The sequence below is a fragment of the Rhinolophus ferrumequinum genome, chromosome 13, assembly GCF_004115265.2.
Source record: "Rhinolophus ferrumequinum isolate MPI-CBG mRhiFer1 chromosome 13, mRhiFer1_v1.p, whole genome shotgun sequence".
Lineage (NCBI taxonomy): Eukaryota > Metazoa > Chordata > Mammalia > Chiroptera > Rhinolophidae > Rhinolophus > Rhinolophus ferrumequinum.
Genome location: NC_046296.1, coordinates 67733192 through 67752982, shown reverse-complemented (window position 1 = coordinate 67752982; position 19791 = coordinate 67733192). Strand labels below are relative to the sequence as shown.

At 47.9% G+C, this 19791-nt stretch overlaps 1 protein-coding gene across 1 annotated transcript; it reads right to left on the bottom strand.

The window, feature by feature from the left end:
- Window positions 1–1478: 1478 nt before the first annotated feature.
- CMPK2 (cytidine/uridine monophosphate kinase 2) lies at window positions 1479–17281 on the bottom strand. The gene is made up of 5 exons (XM_033125190.1): window positions 16180–17281; window positions 14656–14770; window positions 13550–13751; window positions 7650–7883; window positions 1479–5981 (listed from the first exon to the last, which is right to left on the bottom strand). The coding sequence occupies exons 1-5, from the start codon at window positions 16852–16854 to the stop codon at window positions 5864–5866; spliced, it is 1344 nt and encodes a 447-aa protein (XP_032981081.1). The 5' UTR covers window positions 16855–17281; the 3' UTR covers window positions 1479–5863.
- Between the last annotated feature and the right edge of the window lie 2510 nt (window positions 17282–19791).

Below are 19791 nucleotides of genomic sequence, written 5' to 3'. Positions count from 1 at the left end.
TCTGGGCAGAACAGCTCCCGGTAAATGTTGAAAATTAGCACTTTTCCTCCCTCTAGCGGAAATGTGATGTATTTGCTCTGAATTGGTTAACCAGTCTTCCTCAAACAAAATAGCTCGCGTGATTACGTCCTTAAGTCCTAACCAGGGATCGAACCACACGCAATTTGTCACAGGTTTTCCACACAAATGTCGGAAGTATTTTGCTTGTTGAAAGAAGAACATTGAAGATTAGCAATGAAAAGCTGCTAAGTAGATTTAAAACAGTGCACAGCCTCCAAATGAAATACACAGGTCCAAATCCGATGTTTTGTATTTAATTTATGCCCACAAGAACCTTAAAATCAGTTCATTTATAAAAACTACTAAGTCAGAACATTTCACAGAAGAGGACAACTGACAACAGTGCTAAACAACAAGGCAGGGCGTTTTGACCAGAAACGTTGCGTCCAGTTTCCCATGCACTGTACTTATTTGATGTGAAGTTATTCTGTTTCCATCTGTGAACCGTTCTTCACACCCCCAGGCAAGGTAGACCGTCCCGGGTTTGTGGGGAACACGTACGCCGGCCACAGGAAGCGTGAGATGACAGTGATGGTTGGGGTGTACGTCCGCCTCTGCATCTGGACTCTGAGTTCCTGCCAGCAAGCTTCTTACTCAACTCACGTTTCTCTTCCTCACGGTGGGAAAGGAAAGAGGGTGACGGGGAGTGGGACACAGTTACGGGGACGGTGACTTCTAAGGCATCACATTCAATTGTCTAAAAACCACTCTGCTGAAAAGTACTTTTAAAAAGTGAAATCAAGGGCGGCCAGATGGCTTAGTTGGTTAGAGCGCGGTGCTCATAACACCAAGGTCGCCGGTTCGATTCCCACATGGGCCAGTGAGCTGCACCCTCCACAACTAGATTGAAAACGACGACTTGACTTAGAGCTGATGGGTCCTGGAAAAACACAGTCCCCCAATAAAAATTTAAAAACCAAACAACAACAAAAAAAGTGCAATCAAGTAACACTGTGCTTGGTCCTGGGAGAGATGAGAGGTTTTCCACAAGGAGGGGCTATAATAAGATGTCCGCTTGAAAGAGAGGCGAGGCAAGATGGAAGATAGATGAGGAGGCCAGCTGGGCGGCTGCAGCAATAGCCCAGGACAGGAGAGCTCCCCTCCCCCGGTGAGAGTGGAAGCCAGGCACAAAAGTTTTAACCTCCCAGCCAAGTATGGCCAGACGGAGGGAAGCATCTTTCTTATCTGGAAGATGCAAATAAAACAAACCAGAATCCACCTTAGAGAAAATGAATACTTTGCAGGGAGAGTTTTAAATAAAGCCATAACTAATAGTCTCAGAAAGGTAAGAAAAGACAGTGCATCCAAGAAAAAAAGATAGTACTTTTTAAAAATCTAGCTAAGAAGAGAAAGAAAGAAAGAAAGAAAGAAAGAAAGAAAGAAAGAAAGAAAGAAAGAAAGAAAGAAAGAAAGAAAGAAAGAAAGAAAGAAAGAAAGGGAGGGTAGAAGAGAAGACAGGAAAGCTTTTAGAATTTGGCAACTTGATAGCAGAAATGAAAATCTTAATAGACGATTTTAAACACCAAGTTGAATAAATATTATAAAATGTAGTAAAGGTAGAAAAAAGGTAATATGTGAGAGAAAAGATAAGGAAATTAGAAAACCAGTCCAAAATGTCCAACATCTGAATAACAGGCTATACAGAAAAAAAGAAAAAAAGTGAGGAGCATAATTCATCAAGGAAACAATTCAAGGAAATTTCCAAGAACTCAAGAACATACATTTCCAGGCTGAAAGGACCCAGCAAGGGCCCCGCACAAAACAGATGAAGACAGAACCCCACCAAAGGACATCACTGTGAAATCCAGAACCTGGTACGCAAATGGAAGATTCGATTTGCTTCCCAAGGGAAAAAAAAAAAATAAAGTGTGAGATGGTGAGGTGCATGCGTCCCCTTTTCCTATCTCCAGGCTTTGCCGTGGAACAGAGAGTAACAGTTCAGTGAGGCGGATGTGGACAGCATGCATCTCTCCCTCTTTGACCAGGAACTTCTCTGAGCCAACCTGGAAAAAAGTCACGTCTAAACAAACCAGACTGCACGGAATGGTTCCGAGGGGACACAGACATTCCTGACTGCTCTCAGTTCAGTGACCTCTGAATAGGCCCTGAGAGTATAGGGCCCCCAGAGACGGGCTCTGATGGCTGTGGGACTGGAGCTGGGCCTGAGGGGGACCCTGGCTGGGGCCGATGGAAGGCAGACACTCAGATCCAGACACCATGAGGCCGCAGCGGAGGCCATGTTTGTCACGAAGGGCTACCAGAAACACATCTAACCCGCCCACACCCGCAGGACGGTCCACACACAGTCAACGAGAGGATAACGTGACCACAGGCCCATCGTCCCCTCCCCACACTGCCCAGATGACACTCTTGCCCCAGGCACCCTGAGTCCATCCTGGAGTGAGGCCAGAGCGGGCCTTTGAAGACTAAAACATGCAAGAGGCCAAGCTTTTCTCTAAGAAAAGGGCGTGTATTACCTAGAGGAACTGTTAAAAGTTCAAATTATGTTAAGTTTCAATCCTGATAGGACTAAATAGTTTTCCTCTACTGACCAGCTATGCTGCTCTGAGGAAGACCAGCTAATTAGCGACCATATAAAGGAACGCTTTCCCCTATGTAGATTGCAGCTGTACATGGAATGAATTTCAGGAAATTACCACACTTTTGAAATGAGGAAAAAAAAATACCTTCCTGGGGGGGCAGGAAGGGGAGGAGGCAGCACCATTTTTCCTCTCCCTGCTCATACTAAGAAAATATCTGAGTATACGAAGAAAGCTGCGTTTACAGAAACCTGGAGGTTAAAATGAACCGGCTAGTGGATGGATTTGTTAGTGTGAAACAGAGCTTAGCTTCTGACCCCTGGGTTCAGAATTCAAAGCAAAACAGCACCTCGAATGGCGAGAAAGCCACAGGCCTGAAACACACTGTCTTCCTGCAGTCCTCTGCCTGCTCACGTCCACGGAATCTGGTTCTGACTCTGCCCACCCTCGGCAGTGGGTAAGATGGTGTGAGCTGTTTCTTCGCTTTTTGCTGAAATTGAAATCACTGGCTGTCACTGGGAGAAAAGTGTTTTTGATACTTTATACCTTCTTAGGTGCTTTGCATTCTGCTTTGCAGTCCATCAAAGGATTTCCCCTAATGTATTTAATCAACATCTATTATATGTAAATATACATTATGCATTTACATAAACATATCCCAACTACTCAAAGTGAACTATGCAGATATGACAGAACATTTTTATGGGTATCACTGATTATTTCCTTGGTATACATTTCGAAAAGATCCCAGGGCCGAAATGTTTTTAAGATGCTACACAATTACTCCTAGAAGAGATTTCACAGAGAGAAGAGTCAGCACAAAAGGAGATTCTGGTCTAGAAAACAAACAAAACAAACAAAACACCCAGACAAGTGCCACTGAGATGGGAGGAAACGGAGAAGGTGGCCACCCAGTGTCTCCACACGAGCTCGGTCTGCTCCCCAGCTGCTTCCTGGGTGGATATGCCCTTTCCGGTGCAGCATCGGACCCTTTCATACCTAGTCCTGCTCCATACGGCATTCCCCATCGCCTCTTGCTGCCCCATCGCTACGGTGCCACCCTGGTCACTTGGTCCTGACATGGCTCACTACCACCAGTGATGACCAGCCAGTGTGAAAGGTTAAAAGGGGAGAGGAACGCCCTCCCCCGACCTCCCACAGGTCCCTTCTGCTCATGGACTATTGGAAGAACCTGTGAGCCACCCCGGCTGACAGTAAGGGAAGCTTGGAAATGTGCTCGTATTGCGGGCCACCGTGTGCTGATCTAAAATTCTATTACTGTGGCAGAAAGGGAGGAGAAATATTTAGCACAGCTAAAGGTCTATCCCAGGAACAGAACCCAAGTCACCTTGTAATGAAACCGAGCCAAGCGAATGGTTTCTCGTTGTCAGTTTCTTGGTAGGCGGAGCTGTCTTATCTCAGACTCACCAAGCGTGTAGCTATCAGAGCACAAGGAGCCCGAGTGTACAGAGAATCATTTCTTAGTGGATGAGAGGGAACTCCCGTTAATGTTTGCAAGGAGAAGGGGTTGCATTTTCTTGAAACGATGTCTGAAACAAAACAGAAGTGCTCTCCTTTTGCTCAGAAAACACTCTGATGACATTGCCCTGACCCGGGCACTCAGCTTCTCCACTGCCTCGACCACAAATTCCCTCCGAGCAAGACCAGCACCTTCGGAAAACCAACACACACTTGTGACAACAGCACAGATTAGAAAGCCAGGGCCAGTTTACTCATTTGCAAGGTACACAAAGGAGGCATCCAATGCTTGTTTTTCTAGGCGCCAGCATAAGCTCTTCAGAATGTTGTAAGTAATTAACACCAATAACATAGTTGGATATCACATCCTAGAGAAACCTAACACAATTATATCAGCTTTAAAAATATTTTCAACTGAAACCAATGTCATATTTATATACGTAGATATATTATGTATAAGTGATTTCATTCTTTTGGAAAATAGTACAATACAGTTAATACTAAACTTTATTATAATTGGAGATGCCACAGGATAAAACCTGATAAGGCCTTCAATTTAATTATTCGGGGGGAACATCTTCTTGAGGCATTTCCCCAAAATAATTTGCAGATTCGTCTGTCTCAGAAATGGAAGGAATATTAGGTAATCACCGGGTTCAGCCAGCTCCTTAAGACACATAAGGAATTACTGTCACATTTTAGATACAGTTACATGAACTACTGATGTTAAATGGCTTACACAGCCACAAACCCATAAAGTTTCCTCTTTCCTCTGCTATTTTTCTCTAGCCAAACAGATCTCAAAGCTGAGTTCATGTGCAATCATAAGACATTCAAGTGCAAGATAACTCACTAAGAAATCCCATTCTCGGATCCACTGTGCTTATTAAGATAAGTGAAATCTGTGGAATGAAAATACACAAGAAACACTGCAGTAGCTTCTCGGCTTCCGTTTTAATTAGGGAAGCGCAGCCCCTACAACGTGGAAAAACATGATGGAAACATCAATGTAAGTTTAATGTATGTGGTTCAGTGCAAAACACTCATTATATTCGGAGGGAAGGACAGGAATATAAACAAGCACAGTATAATCCAAACGAGGTTGGTGTATCTGTACTTAGAGTTTCTTGGGTTGGCTGTCTCTCTGTTTGAAGTGCTGACGAGAGGACTGCGAGCTGCACATGCAAGTCAGGTGCCTTCTGCTCAGGGTCCCCCACCCACAAGACCACTCCGTGGGAGCGTCTTCCAACAGGCAGGACACACAGACATGTCCTCCGGGATCGTGTGGCTCCAGGAGTTGGGCTAAGTGTCCTAGAGTGTGGCCAGGTTGGGACGTCAACATTGACTACGTCCCGGTCTCATCAGTGAGCCAGGTGTGGGCCTGCGGAGGGCTGGGGTATGGGGAGGGAAGGACTGCCGTCGACTCGGAAGATATTTCTGGTTGCTTGTGTGCATCTCGTGCTTTCTGGATGAGACAAATCTTGGAGGCGTTTAGTACACATGTAGTTAAAAATACGTTCCAAAAACATGTTTATTATACTAGGCAGAAAGCAACCACTGGCCTCTGGCGAGAACATGACCCAGCCTCAACCTGGATGGGTCCGTCGGTCAGAAGTAAGCACGATGGTTGAGGTAAAATTGAAATGTCCAAGTCTCCAATTTTCTGCCACACATCAGACTTAGGACACAGAGATCTGGGAAATCGCACAACCAGTCGTGGGCTGATATGTATCAAACAACACCAAATCAAGTAAAATGTGTCACCTGGCCCCGAGTAACCATAATTAATGACAGTTGTCTTGGATTAGGCTTAAAACCACCTGGAGGACCTTTTCTTTTGAGGGGCTGGCATCAACGACGAGACAGGCAGGCTTCTCCATCCGCTGGTAGGTCTCTTCTACCCTGAGAACAGGCGGGAGGAAAGTAGTTGGCACCCCTCTTAACATACCGTGTTTCCCCGAAAATAAGAGCTAGCTGGACAATCAGCTCTAATGCGCCTTTTGGAGCGAAAATTAATATAAGACCCGGTCTTATATAAGGTAATATATAAGACCGGATCTTATTTTACTATAAGACTCGGTCTTATATTACGTTATATATATAATATATATATAATATAAGACCGGGTCTTATATTAATTTTTGCTCCAAAAGATGCATTAGAGCTGATTGTCCAGCTAGGTCTTATTTTCGGGGAAACAGTTAGCTCTTCATGCAAATGTTGCTTGAAGCAAGGTCCCCACACTGCTCCCTTGAGCAACTAGCTTTGCCCACAGGACACATCTGAGACACTGTTTAAATGGTAAGTTAATAATAATGCTTACTAGCTAGCATTTATGGAGCACCTATTATCTGCCAAGCATTAGTATTCTGCATGATTATTCCCATTTCATACTCCGAATAACTTTAGAAGGAACCACTGCCATCCCCATTTTGCAAACAAAGTAGCAAAGGCTCAAAGAGATTAAGTAATGTGCCCAATGCCAAGTGTCTCCACAGTCTGTGCCCTGAAGGACTTCAGATAAGCCAGACGTTTAGAATAGTTTAGCATACACATTGTTTTCACCTCTGAATGTTCTAAAATCCCATCAGAATCCCTCTGCTGGTCTCAGTGTGACCCAGCCTTTCTGTGTACATGAAATGATGGAAACACAACAGCCTTGTGGTTGCAGCAGGCACGCAGAGCGGGTGCTCTGGGCCCACACTCTGCTCTGCCTTCACTAGCTAAGTGAACTCGTCAAATTTCTTTCCCCGCTTTGCCTCAGTTTTCTCATCTGTAAAATGAGGACTGAAATAATGTCTTCCTTGCAAGTCTGTCATGAGGTTTAACTGAATTACTACAAGTAAACTGCTTCTTAACGTGGTTTCTTTACACACAGCAGAGTTGTCCTTTATGTGAGAACAGTATTATGTGATGATAACAGTGCTATCACTGTTTGTTTACATAAACTATTCTGTTCTGGATTCCCAAACCTTTCCTGATTCACACTCAGCCAGAGAGCAGTAAGATGGTCCAGACTCTCTGGCTGCTGTAACGAATACGAAAGCACTGCCTTAAAATCAGAAGATCTTGATTTTAATGCCAGTTTTACTACTTAGTACCTATGCAAATTTCTAGAAACCACTTAATTCTTTGGGCCTCGATTTTATAAACTGTAAAATATGGCTATTGTTGTCCTTGTAAGGATCAACGAACGTGACAGTGCCGTGCCAGACAGGTGCAAGTCACGGTGAGCTCCTCATACAGCGCTCTGTGGCCCTCGTGTTATGCTTGGGGACCCGAGACCCAGAAACGTGTACTGTCCTGATCAGGGTCATGCTGTCCCGGGCACAGCCGGCTCGAGGAGAAAGGTCTGATCCCCAGTTGGACGTCCCACGGCTCGCAGAAAACAGTGCTGGAGCCCCACCGTGAAACTGCCATCGGCAGGAGCTGAGCTACTTGGAGAACTTTGCCTCTTGGGATTGGAAAACAGGAAAGCATCATTCCCTCCAGACACGTTGAGTCAGTGCTGACCGTGGCTCCCGCCACGGCCAGGGTCCCCTGCCACGCGCATCGCATCGAGACACCTACTTCTGACGAAAGATGCTGTTGGCCTCCAGTTCAGCTTCCTCTCTGGTCCTGTCCATGCCACGGGCCTGGATCCTCTTTATCCTTTCCTCGGGGCTCACGGTGAGCAGCAGGACCAGGTCAGGTCTGAGCAGGTCCCTCGGCCACTGGTATATGGGGTGATGGGCCGGGGGCAGGTGCTGGACACCCCCGCTCACCTCGGTGGCGATGGCATAGGTGGCTGTGCTGTGCCAGTACCTGAGAGAGACAGGAGCAGTGAGACCCCATCTGCAGAAGCTGGGAATTAGCACCTAGAAGTCAGCCGCTGACGATGGCGAAACCAGGGACGGCGCAGCTTGGGCTTTCCTAGCATGGCATCAAGGAAATAAGACAATGAAACCTCATTTCGAAGAGTATTTATAAAGGGTCATAAATAAAATCAACCACCACAATAAGAAAGCAGTGGGCTCTTCACGGAGCCACAGTGTCTGAATTGCAAGTGCATGCACGGCGAGATTACACGGTCACACTTCCAGCCGTGCAGTGTGCTTTCTTCATGGAGGGAGGACGACGGGAGGTGCCAGACTTGTTTGGTGGCCCATCTGTCTTTAAGGTTGTGTCTTGGCCACGCGAACGACTGTGGGCCCATCCAGCTCCTGCATTGTTTTAAATTGGAACTTGCCGATGAAACCCTGTTCTGGGAACCCCAGCTGCAGCCTGTATCTCCCCCCGCCCCACCCACCCTCTCCAAGCAAAGTTGGTCATTCTGGACTGGCTGTTTTTAAACATGTATTAGGGGGAGTCACAGAAAATCACAACCATAAAAGCAAATCAGATCAGCATCTATTTCAAAGTGTCCGATGTCTTCCCACTCACTACCTGCCGGAAAACAGTCCGCCTCATGCTGAGACACGGGCACCCTACGCAGTGGGTCCCGGGCACCTGGCTGTCGCCACACTCCTTCCTCCAGCTGGAGTGGGGTTCTCAGTCAGCAAAACCCCTCGTCTTCCCTCAGAGCCCCACTCAGATGACGCCCCCATGCAGAAGTCAACGTTTTCTCCCCAGGCCTTCGGCCCCTCATACTCCACTCTATGAAAGAACCTCTCATTGTAAATTAGAGCGAACTGCTGACAACTAAGGTCTCTCCATTAGATAATTCCTGCTTAGTTATCTTGTATTCCAAAACCTGAAATAAGTGTCTGACTTACATACAATGGGCCTGCAATAAATTTTATGCGGGGGTATGAATGAATGAATTGGAATTATTTCACTAATTAGCGTAACTTACTGTATTCTTGCCCTGTTCGTGTCATATTCCAATTTTAAGTGACTAAATGTGAAACTCCAAATCCAGCATCAAAGGACAATAACCTACAACAAATACTAATGAAAAGTTATGAAACATCCCATTGTAGAAAGGTGCCCATGGCCCTCTCCTTGGCTGTATTTTATTTACTGCCTTCATTGTCTTAAAAATCCTCAATTCTTAATTATTTTAGATTCGAACTACTTTTTCACAGTGGAAAGGACATAGTGGTATCTCCAAAATAAATGCAGTGTTATCCAAGCTGCGTATTGTTTCACCTTCTGCCACCTACTTGCTTTGTGGACATTGGTAAGTCATTTAAGGCAAAATAGTCTCAATTTCCTCATCTGGAACATTAAAGCCAGGAAAGCTTTTCCTCCCATAAAAATGGTTGTATCACATCGTCATTACAAGACAATAGCTAGTCCTTATTGGACACTAAAGCCAGATCATGTCAAATGATAGTAACATAATACAGACAATACTGCAAAGGACAAATGCCAAAAATTAACCTGGGAGCTGATCAGTTCTAACACTGCGCGCCCTGCCAAGCCCCAGTCCACCTCCCTACGTGTGCTTGCTCTGAGATCCTCAGGCCACTGCAGCTGTGAGCTGCTATGCGTCTCCTACCTGGCAACACCTACCTGGCTCTTATCACTGACACACTTGAACTTCCACCTTCTCTATCAGGTGCATGTTGCCTCCCAAGTTGAATAAATCCATGCAGCGTCTGGGTTTTCTTTTTCTTAGCAAACCAAACTATAATTTGCCCTGTGTTTTGCACATGCTCCATGCTCATGAAATTAAATTCTCAGCAATGAATGCAGCGGCTGATAGCGTTTCAATGTAAAAAGCCTTCTTTATTATAGAAAAACCATGAGCAAGAGTAGACTTTTAAAGGTAATGAGGGTGATTAAGTTGCCAGCCTTAACTACAGTCGCTATCAAAAATTACTCTGTCTCCCTTGTAGATTTTCAACTAGATGATGGTGTTGTCTGAAATGGATTTCATTAAAATCTTTAAACATGAACAAAACTCACCCAGACAACAAACAACTGCTCTTTTCTTCTCATCTGACAAGGTGATGCAGTATCTCTTTAAAGAACAAAATTGCAGACAATTCACAGACACAAAGAAGAAAAATCAGGGGAAGAATGTGGGCCCTGTTTTTGATGAGTAGAGAGTTCTCTGATTGACAATACAGCAGCTCATTTTAAATAATCACACCTTCTGGCCATCAATTTCAGACTCTCTCCACTATTTAGTATTCTCCATTCCTGCCATCAGACAAACCACATTAGTTCAAATTAAATGCAATTTGCCGACACATTATATACAGCTTAGATAGCAATGCTTTATATTTTAACAGTAATTTGCTACTTTCAAAGCACTTCCTCCTGCATCTACTCATTGGCTATTCATCACAAGTCTTCGTAATCAGCAGGGAAGGGATAACACCAATCCCCACTGAACAGATAGGAACCCGCGGAACGGAGGATGTACCTGCCTACACACGGAAGCTGGTGCTGCTTTCCGGATTTTGGACGTCTTAGGAAACAATGTGCCCCATGAAGTCACACTCTGTTAGGAAACGTTGAGGTTTTCTCTTTGAAATAAAGAAGACTGGGAAGAATAGGTATCACATACGGTAGCATTCAGCACTTTAAAAATAGGGCAAAAATATTATCCAGGCAAAGAGATCCCATAAAGGAGCGTGGTTTGGACCCTTTCCTAGGATTCTTTCTAAGTTGCCAACTTTGAAATAATTATCTCACCAGGCCCAAAGTTAAAATTACCTACTGCCATGATAACTTAGAGGATAGCACAGACCTTCTCACTACACGATTTGTACTGTTTTCCTCTTGCCCTGCCCTACCACCACCACCACCGCCGCACACTTTATTCTTTACAAACACACAGTGTGAGCTCTTTGTGGAATATTTCAGAGATATAGAAAAGTATACAGAGAAAGATAGTTCAAGAAAGAGTAGAAGTTCTGTTTCCAGATGCAGCAAACTACCTTTTAATTGACCAACTCACCCGCCAGAACAAGAGGAAAAGCTGAAGTTAGACTGGCAGTGCTAAATGTTGCTTAGGATGTGAGCACAAGGGCATTCTCAAACGCCGCTGTGGGACAGGGCACTGTGAGTTGTGTCCACCATTTCAGAAAACGTTTTGCAATGCGTACTACAGCTCAACACACTGAACCCCACGTCCCCGCAAGCCCACTCCTAAGGCTCCAGGCAACAGCACTGCACACACGTGTGCACCAACATTCTGTAAAAGAACGTACACAGCAACCTCCGAGGAGGAACCTCGGAGCAGCATGAAGGGAGTCAGATGCAGAGAGCACTTCACGTGTCTCTGTGTGAAGTTCAAGAACAGGCAGAACGCGCCTGTGGTGATGGAAGCCACACAGTGCTTACCAGTGTGGGGAGGACGGGTGGTGGCCGGGAGGGAGAAGGTGGTGGGCTTGTGGGACGTGGTCTGGGTGCGGGCTCTACCTGGATGTGTTCACGTCTTGAAATTCAATGAGACATTTACGATTCACGTTCTTTGCTGAATACTTGCCCTACTTCAGTACAACAGCTTATCTTTCCCAAAATCAGTAAAATTGCAGACAGAACAATAAAAAGAACATTCTTGTAATGTTAAGAAATAATAACTGGGGGTGGCCGGTTAGCTCAGTTGGTTAGAGCACAGTGCTAATAGCACCAAGGTTGCCAGTTCGATCCCCACATGGGTCACTGTGAGCTGCGCCCTCCTTAAAAAAGGAAAGAAATAACCCAATTGCCATCAAAGCCTTTAGTACTCCTTCTCAGCTGCACTGCCCTCTCCCTCCCAGAGCACCACACGCTCCTGATTTGGTGTTCAACGCCCCTTCGTTCCTCTGTACTCTGCACTACGGGTTATTCTGCATGTATTCTGTCAAACCTCTTTTTTCCCCTTGATTTTTTTTCATTTGAAACTATGGTCTCCCGATTTATGCATGTTGGGTGCATTGTACTGCTAGATCACCGTTCGGTGCTCCAATCAGAAAAAGGCCACTGTTTATTTGCCCTTTCTTCTCTGGAGGGCTTTAGTTTCTCAAAGGTTCAGTATTATAAACAAAGCTGAGTGTTTCTTCCGGAGGTGGAAGCACTCGCTCACTTTGCTACATCTTCTCAAATCGCTCTCCAAGTCACTGCCGGCACCCACTCCCGCCAGCACCATGTGGGAGTTTCCATCACTCCCCTGCATCGCCTGTGTCCTGGGTACCAGGACATTTCTAACTCGTTCTCACCAACCTGGTAAGAGCAAAATGGGTTCTCACTGTAACTGTCATTTCCCTGTCCCTCACCCCATCACATGCTGAGTAAGCCTATATGACATATTTGCCAGACCCTTTGTCCACTGTTATAGCATTTTAAAGTGACTTCTTATGTATGGGATTCCAAACATATAATTCAGTTTATGTCACGCCATTATCCGAAACCTTTCAGTGGTTCCCCCACTGCACCCAGAATAAATTCCACACTCTTGACCATGGCTACAGACCCGCTGATCTGTCCTCTGCCTTTCTCTTTTCATTCACCCAGAAAGCACCCCTCGTCCACTATGTTTTCATCACATTGGCCCATTTCTATCCTCAAATGTGTTGGCTCCCGTCCCTGTGCTCTGTTCCTGCTGGTACCCCCTCCCTAATGCTTTCCAATACTCCATAATTTCACATCAGTCTCTTTTTGGCCATTCAGAGCTCAGATCAATGGTACCTCCTAGACTGGGCCTCTCTACGCCACCTCTAGCAGGGGTTTAGCCATCCTCCACCACAGCATCTCAGTCTGTTCTCTTCACATCGCCTCATCCTCTGACATGATCTTATGTATGTATGCCCTTGATCATCACCCGCTCCTTCGATGGCATGTTTGACCCCACAAAGCAAGGCACTGACTATCTCATTTACCACTAAATTCCCTAAACTAAGAATAGTCTTTGGCACACAGTAGGTGTCGAGAAGAATGTTGCTGACAAAGCCAATGAACAAACGAACCACTGAAAGCACTGATTTGTGAGGCAGAGTTTGGTGACTATCCCCACGATGCTATTTCTAGCTCAGTCACTTGGGCAAGTTCCTTAACCTTTCTCGTTAGTAAGTAGAGGGTAACACGGGGTATGCTCTTAGCCAAGTGACTGTCCCAGGGATTAATATCATATATATAAAGCTCTCAGCAAAATTCCAGGCAATGATGTAGGTAATTAATGAATCATAGACATTATTCCTATTATAACACAGTTTCGCTTAATAAACACAATTGTGTATTTGCATATACAGAGGGTGCCAAAAAAATGTATGCACATTTTAAGAAAGGAAAAAAACTGCATTAAAATTGTAATACAACAAAAGATGGATACAAGTCACGTTTGACTTCTGCAATTATAAGAGGTGCTCAGAGTGGTTCCCATCAGCGTCCAGACACTACTTATTACGGCGAACTACTGCTTGAGTTGACCAAAGTGTTAACATCGCTTAAAATGTGTATACATTTTTTTGGCACCCCTGGCATATGTACACACAAGCGCACACATACACACAGGCCCTTGTACACACACACTTAAATGTAAGGAAGAAAATACCCACCTGTCTACAATCACGGGAGATTTGGTAGATTCTTTAGCTATTTCAGAAGCCACGATGTAATTGCCCAAAGAGTAAAAAGCTCTTCTAATGATAGTTGGTTCATCATCAAAGAGTTTCCTCCACTGGCTGATGCAATCAGGTGGTGACTTTAAGAGGATGCCCTTGAGTGAATCGGACACTGACTGGGTCACAGTGGTTTTACCTGTAGGTCATACAGAGAACACAGCACGTCTTAACCCTCGCCATTCTATCACTCCCAAAAGTTCATATTGGAAAGAACAAAGACATTCTTTCAATCTTTCAACCTGTAAATCAAAGGAGTTGATTAAATAATAGGATTCTTTCTAAAACGCTGCAGACCCTTGGGAACCTAGGATTCCTCTGGTACTAGGAGACTTGGAAGAAAAGCAAACTGGTCCTCTTGTTGACAAATAAATGGCAAACTCTGATATGGAGGCTCCGTTATCAGCTCTGCCTCAGCCCTCATGACACTCTTCAGCTGACACTGAGTCACATGATGCTGTGTCCCCCAAGATCAACACTTGGGTGTCTCCTGCTGCCCTGGGGCCACACTTTTCCTGCTTTTGTGTTTTGGGCCACATGCAGCACATCCACTAATTTTGACATCTCCTTGGCAACTCCAAAGACTCCTTCGCTCCACTTCCTACTTCTTCAAAAGTTTGCACCAAAAGGGGCCTCTGATCTGCCTGTGGTCCCAGGCAAACCATGCTGGCTCAAGTGTCACCTGTGCTGTTTCTTCTGTGTGTCGGGAGGGCCTCACCTGACCAGCTCCTATTGGAACTGAAAACACAAGCCAGGTGTCAACCCTTCCAAGCTGTCCCTGACCATGACTCCGGCGCCCTTATGTCCCACACCGAGGCTGCACTCAGTGTCTCTGGTGTCAGCTGAGGCTCGGTGCCCCCACCCCTCCCGAGGCCTCACACGAGGGGCTCCTGTGTCTCTGTGACCCAGGCCTGCCCAGCTCCGTGCCAGCACACACAGAGGCTCCCCTGATGCTTAGGGTTTGACCTCTGTATAAAGTTTTGTCTATTCCTGCAATTGATCCATTAATCTCACTGCTATAACTAAAGGTACTATCCTCTTACCTGTGGCATCCAGTCCTTCAATGACAATGACCGGGAACTTGCCTTTCTGGACCTGTTCTGGGCACTGGTCGACCAGGTCAAGCACGGCCCGGGCTTCGGGAATGAAGGGTATACTCTGCAAAACAACATCCACACATCAGCAGGGAGGTAACGTGGCTTTTGCAGAAGCCGTATCTCACTGCTGAGAGCAACCTTGCCTAATGCTAAGGAGACTTAAGTTATGTTTGGCACCACGCCACAGTTCATAGTATTTTGAACCTGAGAAGGGCTGGGTAGCTTTATTTATACCACCTGGCTGCAGCCCAAGGACATGGTAACCCTGCTGACCTGCTTCCCCCAAAAGAGAAAGGACCATGATTGACACACGACTGCAGAGCAGTGTCACACAGCAACATGGGAACGACAGGCCCCACCTGAAACCACGTCAAATGTGGGATATCAGCTGCACTGCAGCTCCAAGGAGAGAAGTGGGCACCCTGTCCTTTCCTCATTGCTCGGGCGTGGAGAAGAGCACAGAGCACGGCAGGCACCGAGGGAGAAGACCCTGGTGTTCCCAGGACTCAGAGCCCTCACTCTGCATCCACTCACTGCACACCCACAGAATCTGTACCCTGAGGCCCAGGCATTAATCTATGTGCTTTACGCTGAGCAAGGCAACACTCTAGTGCTTTCAGAGTATTCACATGGCCAGCTTCATGATAACTCTGTGCCTGGGGTCCTTTGGTGATGCCATCTGTGGATTAAGGAAACTGACTCAAAGACTGTTTAAGAAACTTACTGATAGTGACACGGGTAATAAGCCCGAGTTTGGATTTCAACCCAAGCGGCTGGTCCTGCACTCTTAACCAGTCCTCAATGCTCTCCCCTAAACTTGTAAAAGGTATCTAAGGGCCACAGTGCAGCTCCAGGAGGTGGAGTCTGGACATCCCCCCCTGCCTAGGCTGTGGTATCCCAGCCCCGCCTTCACAAGCATCTGAGGTATATCACACGTTCCCTTAATCATCACTACATTAGGTATTTTACATATGAAAGAGGGAAAACAAACTTAGGCTAGCTGAGTGACCCAGGTGGCAGCCCAAGTAGGCAGGCATTGTTCAAGTCTAAACCACTAAACCCCCAAACTCAGGCCCTTTCTCCACCACCTCCGGGAATGGAGAGATTACTTCCAGGATGACCGCATCTCTCCGGTACAGCGGTCCCTTTCCTCCTGTGGCACCTCCAGCATGCATTTACAGCAGACATCGCACGGCTCGCTAAGGTATCAGTTTGCCACATCAGAATGGAAGGTCTGGCAGGCAGGAATCACGAAAGGGCCACTGCGCCTGGGCAGAGCCTGGCCGCCGTGACTACCTGATGTGCGGACTGGAGTATATCAACCACCCAGGCAAGAGAGGCCTTGATAGGCAGCCCCCACCCCGCCCCACCGCCGCCCCACCCGAGAGCACTCTCTATTTCTCAGGTCTGGGGAGGGGTTTGGGGTGGGGGGTGTCCACCCTGAGTGCTGGGAAAGGATGGAACTCTTACCGCCTCCAAAACAGCGCGGGCGGCTGCCCGGTGGGGGAAGACCCCAGAGCTGGGCAGGTCGGGCACCACCGGGTGCAGCGCGGGCTCCGGGGTGGGCACAACGGGCTCGGGGCCCACCTGCTGCCACCCTTGGCCGTCCCTTAGCTCCCACAGGCACTGCCACAGCTGGTGGCGCGGGTCGCCCACGAACTCGCCCAGGCACGGGCGCGGAGCCTCCAGGTACGAGTCCAGCAGCGCGAGCAGCGCGCTCCGGGTTTCGGGGCTGTCGCCTGGGTCGTGGAGCAGGACGCCGTGCTGCACGCCGTCCGCCCCGCCGCCGGGATAGTAGCACAGCATCCGACGCAGCTGACACCGCTGGAGGGGCCCACAGCGCAGCTGGTGCAGCAGGCGCTGGTGCAGCCGCGCCGCACGCACCCGGGCCGCGCAGTCCCCGCCCGGCGCCACCGGCACGCACAGCGAGTAGCTGCGGCCGGGGGGGCCCAGGAGCGCGGCGGCTCGGGGGTCCGGGAGCGCGCCCGCGACGTCTGTGCCAACCGCGAAGTGCGCCAAGGTGCAGCCCGGCAGCTCGAGCGCGAAGCAGCGCGGCGACGCCATGGTCCCAGCACACGCCACGCGCCGCTGTCCCGAGAGGCGTATGAGCAGCAGTGGGGCGCGGGGCAGGAGGGCAAAGGCCATGGGCGCCCCCGGGTCCCGCCCCGCGGCGCTTGCCAACGAAACTAGGGCGCGGTCAGCAAGCGCCGCCGGGAAACGAAAGCGAAAAGAGCGGGCGGGCCCTGGGTTGGGGCGCCCTCCCCGGCCAGGCCTCCTCCTCCCCTGCGAGGTCCGGGCTGTAAATCAGCAGCGGGGACAGAACGCCCTCAGGTGCGCGTCGCCGCCGGTCCGCGCGGTCCCCGGGCGCCACCCTCTAGGGCTCCCTCCCGGGCCGGGCCTGGCATGCCGGCTCCAAACGGCGACTGCGGCGGCGCTGCGTTCCAGGGGGGGTGGTGGCCCCAGGCCCTGGTGTGAATCCATCCTTGGCTGCGCTGCAGACTCCTAACCAGCAGTTGCCTTGCGAGGCCCGGCAGCTGCCCTCCTTACTTCCTGACCTCGTGCCCCCCCCACCACCCATCCTGCCTCGCTGAGACCGAAGTCCTACCACTAGCTGCTTTTCCTGCTTGTCATTGTCCTTAGCACATGCTTTTCCCTCTTCTTGGAATGACACCCTCTTTTGCTGACTGAAACTGGGGAGTATCACCAGGTTTACACCTGCTATTTACACTTGCATAAGGTAAATCAAAGTCCTGCGTCCAGGTCCAGTGAGTCAGGGGCTGTTGGCGTGACAGAGTGCTTTATGAACAGGAAGTCCCACGTCAGCAGTGTTGCTGGCTTTGTAACAGCATTTACGCAATTATTTCGGTATTTTATTTTGGTTTGACTCATTAACTGATAGCTTTAATACATGATTGTCAAGCAGACCAAGAAAAAAATTCCATGAGGAAAAAAATGTCAAAAATTTAGAATGGAGAGAAAGGCGGAAGATATTAGATGAACTGAAGGCAAATAAACCATGATTTCATCAGTTTGGATTTATTGTGGGGTTATGATTAGTTTTGAAAGAACAAATGTTTTTTGGAATAAGGAGAGAGGGCACTAGTTTGAGATGAGGGGTTAACGCTTCCACTAATCCATTTTAAGGGTGAGAGAGAGAGAGAGAGAGAGAGAGAGAGAGAGAGAGAGAGAGAGAGAGGTGGGGAGGTGCCCAAGATGGTAGAGTAACTAAACCCTGTGCCTATTTGCTCCTGTGAACACAATAAAATTACAACTAAATTATAGAATAATCAACCTGGAGAAGCATCTGAAGTCTGGCTGAGCAGAAGGTTTATAAGTAAGGATGTAAGAAGAGTCCATATTGAGACAGGTAGAAGGGGCAGAGATAGGAAAGGGGCTCCACACCTGCATGTTGTGGCAGGAGGGATAGCTCAGCCACGGAGGTCCCCCCACCCCTCCCAGGAGCAAGTGACCCTAGCGTCACACCGAGCTCCCCAGCCTGGAATACAGTTGCTGGGAAGAGGAGCCCGCACAACATCCGGTTGTGAAAAACAGTGGGGATTCCGACCATCTGGGAAGGTCAGAGGCTGTGAGAAACCCAGCTATCCTCTTAAATGGCCCTCGCACAGACCCACTCGCCGGCACTCATCATGGGCTCCAGCGGAGGGATGGTGACTTGGGGCATCAGAGGCATATGGGAGGCCAAGGAATGTGGCTTCCAGGTGAGGTCTAGAGGACAGTCACCATGTTCCCCGTGAGGGAGCCGTCTTCAGAACAGCAAGCAGGCTGATGCCATCTTTCCTATGAGCCCACCCCCTCACAGCCAAATCTAAATCTGATTGACCTGGTAAGTAAGCTCTGCCCACTCCACTCTGGTGATTCCCTGAGACCCCATTTCACCCAACTCACATACAACACACGAGGCTTTATCAGCGGCTGAACTTTACAGGAGCTGGCAGGTGGCAGCAGGCCTCACAATGTCCTAGCTTTTTCCAGAGCTACCGCAGACCCCATACTGGTAGCAGGCGTCCTCAGTTCACAGAGTGGCTTCTCCCATGTGCCTCTAGGTTTAGCACTGGCAGTGACCAACCGTGGATCACTTTGTAGGTCCTACCCGGAGGTCCATGGCCAGTCACAGGCAGTGGGTTACATTGGCCTACACCAGAGCCCCTCCCAAGTAGCCCCAGAACCAACATACTTGGAGGTTGGCTTCAAATCACAGCAAAGTACCATGCAATTGTCCCCGCAGGGGCACACCAAAAGGGTAGTCTCAACAGACACCAGAGCCCACGGAAGCAAATTCTGGTCTGTGGGGTAAGCCACACACACACACACACACACACACACACACACACACACACACACACACTCTCAGCCCATAAGCCGTGGATGTGGCCAAACGCCACATCCAGTCAGTCTGAGGGTCAATCCCACCCACTGATATGCCAACAGCAATCAAGGCTCAACTACAACAGGAGAGCACTCACAACCTACACAAGGGACACTCCTGGAACACCCAGCTCAGGTGACCAGGAAGATTGTGCCACGGACCCACAGGACACCTACTGCACAAAGCCACCTGGCCAAGATGGGGAGGTACAGCAGATCTAACTACTACATAAAAACAAATTCAGAGAAGCAGCCAGAATGAGGAAACAAAGAAATACTTCTCAAATAAAAGAACAGGAAAAAACTCCAGGAAAAGAACTAAATGAAATGGAGTCAAGCAACCTACAAGAGACAAGAGTTCAAAACAATGGTTATTAGGATGCTCAAGGAACCTAGTGAGAACTTCAATGAAGAGATACTGTGTTTCCCTGAAAATAAGACCGGGTCTTATATTAAGTTGTGCTCCAAAAGACACATGAAGGCTTACGTTCAGGGGACGTCATTCTGAAAAATCTGCTAGGGCTTATTTTCCGGTTAGGTCTTATTTTCAGGGAAACATGTTAGCAAGCATAAAAAAGGACATAGAAACCATAAAAAAAGAACAATTTAGAAGTAAAGAATACAATAACTGAAATGAAGAGTGCACTACAAGGAATTACCAGCAGACTACATGAAGCAGAGGACTGAATCAGCAAT